This window comes from Notothenia rossii (assembly GCF_949606895.1).
Source record: "Notothenia rossii genome assembly, chromosome: 5".
Lineage (NCBI taxonomy): Eukaryota > Metazoa > Chordata > Actinopteri > Perciformes > Nototheniidae > Notothenia > Notothenia rossii.
The window spans coordinates 39,291,117-39,300,796 of NC_136903.1; the positions used below are offsets into that span (position 1 = coordinate 39,291,117).

The window sequence follows — 9,680 nt, forward strand, 5'->3', positions numbered from 1 at the left end:
AATGTGTCGAAAAAAAGAGTCGAAAACTCTAAAGTCCTTTTCACATCCATCAATGCCACAGTAAACCCAAAAATCCGGGCTGCGACTATGACTTGCATTAATATGGCTTAATAGGATTTTAAGACTAAGAGCAACAAAGACGAAACATATCAAACACCTCCAAACCGCCATGATGCCGACGAACGTGACAACGTCAGTGCAAGTGATTTCAAGGTTGAGTCAGTTGAGTTGAGCGTGAGAGACACGACACGTATCCTGCCTAGAAGAAGAGGAGGGAAACGAAGAAGAAGACACGACACGTTTTTTGGGAAGGAGTAGCGGCTCAATCAAGGTAAGGAAGCGTAACTGTTTTTTTATTTTCTTGCTAAAATCGTGTTTTTATAGAGGGGTTTGCTATGACTGTTCCTGTTTCTCAATTCCACTGGACCGGTCACTTGCTTAGCAAGCTAACTGGTGTTTGCTCGTGCATGCGTGTCCCAACGTCCAGCTTTGCAAAAAGGGTTATTTGCTGGATGAAACCCCACTCAAAAACGTTTGCGCTATTGACCAGAAGTGGGTACGTAGTTCAAGATGGTGTATAGTTTTTTTTATTATTAGATGCATGTGATTTTCATGGCTGTGGTGTATTTTGGTTATAGCTAGCACTCAAGACGCATGTTTTTTTTCCCGAGCTGACTACAGCTAGCACTGCTAGTCTTGTCGTTTGGCGGCCATTTTAGCATTAGTAACGCCCGCGGGCATCTATTTCCGATTAGAACAACCAACTTCATGTTCCGAGCATACACAAACGGTATAATTTGTGCGCAAACGTGTGTATGTGACAGCTAAAATCCACAGCAGCCATGGCAGAGAGAGGGGACACACCGAATGGATTGTTAGATCGAAGTCTTGAAACCAATTTGACTTGCAAATGGTGATTATGGAATTTTCCATCACGACTCGAGCTCTCTGTGTAGTACGGCTACAGCAGAGAGTGTGTTGGCGCCTGTGTTAAGTGTGCATGAATATGCACTTTTTTTCCCCCTGCTAACGAGTTCTGGCTATGTGTTTTTGTTATAGCCTGCCGCCTGGTAAAGAGAATGGATGATTTTGACGAAGCCACTCGTTCGATATTGGACGGTAAGTCACTAATAATGATTTATATTTTATGTAACCAAGTAAGTAATTTTACAATTCAGATCACCAACACTGAAGATGGTGCATACAGGTAGCTGAATATTTTAAGTCCAGAGTTAAATATTGATTTTATTTGGAAGGGGCATCTCTGTTTGTGGCTGATATACACTTAAAGGTGCACTGTGTAGGATGGTGGCTAGAGTAGGTATTGCAGCTATGCTGCTCATTGAAACTGTGCTGCCTATTGCCATATTTGATCTTTTCATGAAATGTTACTAAATAATAGACTAATATTTACTAGTATGACAAGAACAACAGGTTTTGCAGCTAAAAATGTCTAATTCTGGAAATTCAAAATGGTGGACATGGAGAAGATCCCCCTTTTCATGTATGAAAATTGCAATTTGCCCAGTCAAAATGAATTCTTAGAATTTGATGGTGGTAAGTATTTGTGAAAAAGTAACATTTGTGAATGGGCAGCATGAATTCTGGAAAGAAACTGATAGAAATAGATAAAAATATTACACAGTGCACCTTTAAGAGGCTTCATAGCACAAGCAACTAGATACAGCGTTTATAAACGTGTTGGAGCTCTGAGGGACAGACAAATGACCTTTTGTTTATCTTGCTTGGTTCTGTAACTTGGCTTTGCTTTACCCAAAAATATATTTATTTGTCATCTACAGCTGCAAGTGTTGATGAACAGACCTTGAAAGGCCTTAGCCGGGAGGACCTGCGGGACCTTTTTCCTGGCCCTGAAAATTTCCTTAGAAATAATTTTTTTGGGGAATTCATCAATGAAAATGTAAGCTACATCAGATCTATCTATCTATCTATAATCCAATATTATTAACATTAAATTATGTTAAACATTAACCATATTTGTAATTGTCCCAATGCATTTTGTTTACATCCTGCATAATCCTAATAGTCTGAAAATACCATGGACCAAGATGCAAGCCCTTGCCGTGGAAACAGGATTATGCCCTCAACTTCTTCTGTGCCACCATGCCCACCTCAAACCTCCACCCCCATATCTGCTGAGAAAACAATGAAAATGCCAGACCCTCCAGAGTATGTGGTGTACAGCGACTCGGAGTTAGATTTGGTGCGTAGTCAGTATTTTACATTGCTTCGGAATGGAAAGGAAAAGGGCTTCAAGATGTCAAAGGAGCTGTGTTGCAGACTTGTAAGGAACACAATCACAAGCATGGTTGCAATACTGCGTGCTAGTCCCATGGGGAAACAAGCAAGCTACCCCTCCAAACTGGAAATTAAAGTCATGTCGCAGAAGATAATTGAATATTACCCCATGCTTCGTGATGCTAACGCAAATATGCCATATGTAAGTAATGTTTTCTTTATCTTGTTTTCTTTTTTTTTTTTAATCTTTATTTGCCTTCTATGTCTTTGGTAATGTCTAAATTACCTTCTACTACAAGCTCTAACCCACCACCATCAGACTGCTGAAGTGTGTGTGTGTACGTCGTTTGAATACTGCACTAGCTCTCTACCTAGACCAGAGTCCTGCACGGGTCTGATTTTCAAGACCCGCTCCCGCGATGTGCAATACCGAACCCGCCCCGCTACCCGCACATATTGCCAATTAGTTCCGCAACCCGACCCGACCCGCCGGCACAAGATCCGCAACCCGACCCGAACCCGCATATATATAAGCAGTGAAAACGTGCAATTATTAACACACGCAGTTGCATATTTGGCTCAAAAAGCCTCGGATGTTGGTTATTTTCTGCATCTAGGATGACACCAAAAGCCTCCCAGACGTTGGATTTCGCTCTTGAGGAAGAGTTATTGAAAATGCTGTATTCTCCGCTAGAGAGTTTCACCTCAGCCATTCAGAATGTGGCGCGCTCAGCAGCAGATAGATGCGCTGCAGAGGTTATGAATATGCTCGGTCCCGCGGGGGAGAGGTCTGAGGATTTAAACATTAAACTAAATTATTATTATTTAAATATATTTATTATGCAACACCCGCAACCCGACCCGCATCATCTTTGTTTTACCCAGAACCGAACCCGGAAAAAAGCGTTTGAAAAAATACCACCCGCAAATCACCTTTTTTGCGGGTCACCCGTCGGGTACCCGCGGATACCCGACCCGATGCAGGACTCTGACCTAGACTGTGCATTTAGGACTCTGGCTTGACTGTGTACTACTCTCTGATCTGTGCCACACCACTCTGTCATATGATGACTCATTCTTGCACCTTGCACTAAATTAACAGTGGACAATCTTTCAGGTCACTGGAATCCATGCTGTCTACCACAAATCATTTTATCAGGGCATTTCACACCTTGTTGGATTACTGTTAACTTTGTGGATTGCTGTTTCTTTTCTTGCAATGTGCAGTATATTGCGAGATTTTTTGTGTGCAAGGCAAATAAAGTTGCTCTTCTCTACTAAACCAAAACTACGAACAGGTAAAAAAAACTAGACAGATGACTTTCCTAACATTCTTTCACCACAGCTGACCGTCTACACCAAAATGTTCAAGCGACTCCAGAATATGAGATCCCCAAGAAAGAGGCAGGGCTCTGTTCCTCAGAGGGGAGCAGCCAAGACTCTCTTCAGTGCAGACAACCAAGACATGGAGACGGATTTGACAGACACGAGCAGCTCAGCTGATACCAGAATTCTCGAGAGCAGTGATGACCTCAGTGAGAACAACTCCAGTGCAGGTGTGCAAACCTAACAATGACCTGTCATGTCATGAAACTATAATGTTTTTGTATTTTTGTTGTATTTGTTCTGTGTATTTGTTGAACTAAAGTTCATGACTAAACATGCACTGTACTTAATCTATGCCTGATTTTGGTTGTCATCATTTTAATAATTGGTGTGTGTGTGTGTGTGTGTGTGTGTGTGTGTGTGTGTGTGTGTGTGTGTGTGTGTGTGTGTGTGTGTGTGTGTGTGTGTGTGTGTGTGTGTGTGTGTGTGTGTGTGTGTGTGTGTGTGTGTGTGTGTGTGTGTGTGTGTGTGTGTGTGTGTGTGTGTGTGTGTGTGTGTGTGTGTGTGTGTGTGTGTGTGTGTGTGTGTGTGTGTGTGTGTGTGTGTGTGTGTGTGTGTGTGTGTGTGTGTGTGTGTGTGTGTGTGTTATATATATATATATATAAACAATTTTTTTTTCATTATTTCTCAAGAAGCTTCCCCACCACCAGCTCCCCCTGTGCCACGGAAGGCTAAGGCTAAGAGTGGCACCAAAGCATCCCCGCTGTCATCCAAGTCTTCCTCACCTGCACCCATGACTGTGATTGCTTCACCAACCATGCCTGCAAAAGACGTCAAGCCCTCCTCAGCGCACTTCTCAGCCTGTCATCCTTGATCATAAGTTTTGCAAAAAAATAACTACTTGTATTTTAACCCTGTGTCATTTCCCCTGTGGCGTTGTGAAAATGTTTACATTAAAATGTCTTTGTCTTCGTTTATTATCGTTTAAAGTGGGCCCTGACAGTCTGAAGATGCAGGCCAGACACTACAAAACCTTGAGCAACATGTACAACAAGCCGAATGCAAAACCCAATCAACATGATGTGGCGCAAATTTTGGACCTTGAGGTTGAGGCCAGACGGGCTTTCATTGATTCAGATGTTACAAGGGAAGAAGACCGACCTGCAAAAATCTTTGATGCATATCCATGCTTTAAAGATGTTCGAAATGTATGTTTGTTTTTTTTCTTACCTGAACCTCAATTACTGTGTTTTTTGTGAACGTTCTGAATACATTATTAACTAAGTGTTTTACAATGTTTCAGGCAATGGATGAGCTACGGCGCATAGTAGATGGCACTAACAGCAGATACATCGAGGAAGTAAAAGGAAGATGGACAGAATTCTGCACTAGGCTGCAGTTCTACATTGTGTGGAAGAAAGTCCTGAAACTCCCTTTCCCTTTGGATGTACGCAGTGGTAAGTTACTGTTCCATATTTATATGTACATGCAGGGCTCTAAATGAACCCTTTACCAGACTACCAGAACCAGACTAGTGCCTAGTACGTTTTCTTTTCTATCAACCAAACTGAAATTTCACCAGCATTTAGCCGGTTTGCTCGTGTTAATTTAGAGCCCTGTGTACATGTATTAATATTTTTACAGCATTCTGACCATTCTGCTAATCTTTCTATTCTTTAGTGGATTTCACACTGGCCCTCTTCAATGCACTGCCAACCTTATTCCCCTCACCTGTTTTACCACCAAAGAAGCTTGCTTGCACTGAGGCACTTATTCATATCCTGAAGGTAAGTAAATATTTTCCAAGATTTATGCAAATTCATTCATTCACAAAACAACAAAATTCTACAACTTTGCATCAGCTTGTCAGGTATTAATCTATACTACATTCTTACAGTTTATTACATGGCTCAACGTCATTCTGTAGAATGTGACGTTCACTTGATTGGGGCTCCCCAACGTTCGCAAGTCTGTTATTTCTGAATAACAGATGTGGTGTTCTATAACAGTTCTATGACCGCTGTCAATGGCAACTGACAGAATGTCTGTTACCCAGCGACGTCAGCTGATTTTGACACTTGGAAAACTGCTGAGCTGCGCAAAAATTGCAGTCTCTAGGCCATAATCGTAATAATTACGATGAAATACAGAAAGACATGTATGAACTTAAAAGTTGTAGGAATCATACTTACTGCATTCCTCCCTCCCCTATTGTAAATTAATAATGTTTTTCTTAGAATCTGCAAGTTTTTATACAGGAATTTCATTTGGGGATTCAAGCCAATGGTTGCATGATGCTTAACATTTTTCTTTCTTCTCTCTCTGCACATTGTTCTCTTTTCTGTTCCAGTCAAACGAAGACCCTGGTCTCTACCTGCAGAAGCGTCCTCTCTGCTCCCCAGTTCTGCTCTTTGATGGCTTAACCACCATCGTGGCTGTGGGTAACGTACCTGTGACCACCCTCAAGCAGGAAGATTTTTCAGAAGGGATGTTGGTGTTGATGGCGTACTATTATACATTGCACTTAACATACCCCAAATGTGTCGCAACCCTGCTCTCTGTTATTCAAACGGAGGTCATTGGCGACACCCTCCATGATAAAGATGCCACTAGTGCATATAAAAAAGCAATGGTGGAATGGAAATCCTTCTTTGACAAGTAGTGCAATGTCAACAGTTGTCCGTTGAAAAAGCCTGTATTTCATGTTCGAAAATGCTGCTTCATAAGGGCTGAGAATTTTTGTTTTTATGGTATTTAAATGTTTGTGCTGTAAAGAAAGATTTCAAGACTGCATAGTGCAATGTCAACAGTTGTCCGTTGAAAAAGCCTGTATTTCATGTTCGAAAATGCTGCTTCATAAGGGCTGAGAATTTTTGTTTTTATGGTATTTAAATGTTTGTGCTGTAAAGAAAGATTTCAAGACTGCATAGTGCAATGTCAACAGTTGTCCGTTGAAAAAGCCTGTATTTCATGTTCGAAAATGCTGCTTCATAAGGGCTGAGAATTTTAGTTTTTATGGTATTTAAATGTTTGTGCTGTAAAGAAAGATTTCAAGACTGCATAGCAACTCTGACCCATTGAGTTTCAATAATAAATGTTGAACATGTTTACAAGTCATTCTGGTTGTTTTTTATGTAATATGTATATTGAAGACCGGCTTGGGTTTTAAGGTAGACAGCCTTGTTTCAAGATAATCATGGATCTTGGTTTAAGACGGAGTTAAGTCATTTTGAAATATTTTACTCTACATTTAATATTTACCCCAACTAATATTGATCTGAATTTGCTAAAAGAAAAAATGTAATTGCTTGTATTCAGTATGTTTCCCTCATTTTGAGGTTGTAAAAAGTTGCTTTTCAAGATATTTAATCTTAAAATCAGTATTTTACGCTTGTATTCAGTATATTACACGTATTAAGAGGTTCTAAAATTTTACTTTTTTAGCAATTTCATCTTAAAACCAGCATTTATATTGTATTTTTAGTATATTTCACTTCATTTAGGGCTAGAAAAGGTTAAATATCAAGTCATTTCATTTTTTAATGAGCATATTTGTCTTATTTTAAGCCTTCCAAATACCTTTGTAGGAATACTTGTTTCTAGATTTAACAATCTTAATTTAAGAAATCTTGCCAAGTCAAATTATCTTGCTGCATGGACAGATTTTTTCACTTGTTTTGAGTACCTTTTCCCTTAGTTTTAGTGTTATTATCTTGTTTGAAGACCCCTATTTTTTGCAGTGTAGTGTTTGGGAAAGGAGGCTTATGGTTTAAACAATGGTTTGGAATACTGAAAAGATTACATTTTAAAGAGCATCTTGCAGGGTTTTTTTTCTTCTAGATTTATGCTTAAACTTTCTTGAAAATTACAATTAAAAAAGTGAATGTAGGATTTGATATGTTTTATGAGACATAACAGATGTAGCGCTTCGTTTCGGAAGCCTACCCGTACGGGTCCGTGATCGGCACGGGGTGGGCCCCTGCTGAAAAGGAAAACCCCCCGCAGGACTTGATACGCCCCCTTGATAAATACATTTAATTATAATGAAACCAGCTGCAATGGATCATGAATCCACCAGGGGGAGCCGTGATTGAAAGCTGCCACACTGTAACTCATGTGAAATAAACAGCTGATAGATCGCAGGTATCATATATAGTGGATATTTGTTAAGATATGTCCCGGATAGGATCATATTCTGTGCTAAATAAGAGACATGTAATCATTTACAAAACATCACCATGTTTTTATTTAACAAAATAATGTTGTTTAATTCACGTTGGCGTAAGTACAAAACCATCGCTATGTTTTTAGATCAGGAAAAGCAGCCCGGCTCAAACAAACGATTTTCAATCATCATCCTCACGATCATTTAATGTATAATATGTTCGCGAGTTGAAATGCATGCACTAGCCTACATTTAATCCATGTGAGTTTACAACAACAAAAATAATCGCTTTGTTTTTATATCACATCCGACCGGAGGAAAATGTAGCTCACTACCGATCATCCTAATCCCATGGGCAAACAATAATATGTACTGTACAGTGTTAATAGTTTACTGTATTATTAGTGTCTAATATTACTGGGGATTTCAGAATGGTACTGGATTTTGATTTATTGTATCGCTTTATCGCAATATATTCCCGAAGTCTGAAATGCAAAAATGTCCAACATTAGGGCAATTCACCCTACATTTAATCATTCAAACTAAATCATATTTCGTTTATTTTAAACGAAATAAATGTGGTTTAATCCACATAATTTACTGTGATAATTGCTTACTGTTGTGCACATTACTTTTCGCTGCGTGATGCACCCCTGGTTAGAAGCTAAACTGCATTTCGTTGTCTCATTTCGTTCGTTGCAATAACAATAAAGTTGAATCTAATCTTGAGTAGGAACAAATGTATTTACTTACTACATATCTGACATTAACGATTAAACACATTTGTGCATTCTTTAAACCGAGTCAAGCCGACTCCGGAGGTGGCAGCACATTAAGGCCCTGGCCCCACGAGGATAAAAACGGTCATTTGCGTTACTGTTTAGTGTCATATAGACCGTTCTGCCACACTAGGACGACCCAGCGCCATATAGATAGAAGAGTTACGACAACGGAAGTCCAAAAACGGTTCTCGTCACGTGGTTCATGTAGACGAGGATCGTTCCCCAGAAGTTCATGGCGGGCAATGTGAATGCATTGATAACAGGAGATAGAACTACGATTTTTGGTGGTAATTATTAGTGAGTAAAGGTTTTGATTTGCAATATTTATAGAACAAATCGATATGTGTATGTATTTACATCAATATGTTTTAAAAAATAAAATAGAATTTGCTAATATTAAGTGATATTAGGATTAGTGTGAACAACTAGTTTACATGTTAGGCTAACAGTGCCTTGGTTAAAGAGCCTGTTGCTGTTTATTTATAGCTTTGAATTCTTTCAAACCAATATTATCTTCTTAAACTTGTATGGTAGTCAGGAGCATCACTTTCTAATGTTTATTGATATATTTAGAGGGAGGGGATCTAAAGGAATGCTTCAAAATTCAGATTAGATTAATTTCTACCATTTTCTTAAATTCATGGTAGTTTCAGTAATCCCATGGTAATTGAGGACACAAGTTATCTAAATGACTAATGTCATCTTTATGGCTTTCAGAAAGGACAGGAGACCGACAGGTGACTATCAAAGGACTAGCAGCAGCAGCAGCAGCAGCAGCAGCAGCAGCAGCATGATGATGATGATGATGATGATGTTAAATGTGTTGTTTTAGGAACATCCATTGCAAATACATGGAATTCAATAAACATTGAATAGCATATCATGCAGTTAGTCTGTGCCTTTTCCTCCGTGTTGTCCTGGTTTGCTGTGCTGCCTCCTAGTCGCCACCATGGTTTGCTGTGCTGCCTGGGGATGCTCAAATCACTCAGATAAAAGGAGTACGAATGTACGGCTTCCCCACTGACACAGAGCAGAGGAAAAAATGGCTGGCTCAAGTCAGCAGGAGCAATTTCACGACCAACAGCAAAAAAATATGTGAGGTAATTATATACAAACACTGCATTTGCACTTTTTCACAAAACGAAAAC

The 9,680-nt window shown here is 39.6% G+C and overlaps 1 protein-coding gene across 3 annotated transcripts; it reads left to right on the forward strand.

Annotated features, from left to right (window-relative positions):
- Positions 1-273: 273 nt before the first annotated feature.
- LOC307040234 (uncharacterized protein) lies at positions 274-7,094 on the forward strand. 3 transcript variants are annotated; one of them, XM_079682881.1, is made up of 9 exons: positions 274-331; positions 1,060-1,119; positions 1,803-1,921; positions 2,048-2,461; positions 3,605-3,815; positions 4,278-4,793; positions 4,889-5,042; positions 5,266-5,372; positions 5,936-7,094. In XM_079682881.1, the coding sequence occupies exons 2-6, from the start codon at positions 1,080-1,082 to the stop codon at positions 4,457-4,459; spliced, it is 966 nt and encodes a 321-aa protein (XP_079539007.1). In that variant the 5' UTR covers positions 274-331; positions 1,060-1,079; the 3' UTR covers positions 4,460-4,793; positions 4,889-5,042; positions 5,266-5,372; positions 5,936-7,094. The 3 variants fall into 3 exon arrangements, with proteins under 3 accessions (XP_079539007.1, XP_079539006.1, XP_079539008.1); XM_079682880.1 differs by lacking the exon at positions 274-331 and adding an exon at positions 777-913; XM_079682882.1 differs by lacking the exon at positions 274-331 and having other exon boundaries at positions 1,074-1,119; positions 4,281-4,793.
- The last annotated feature ends 2,586 nt before the right edge of the window (positions 7,095-9,680 follow it).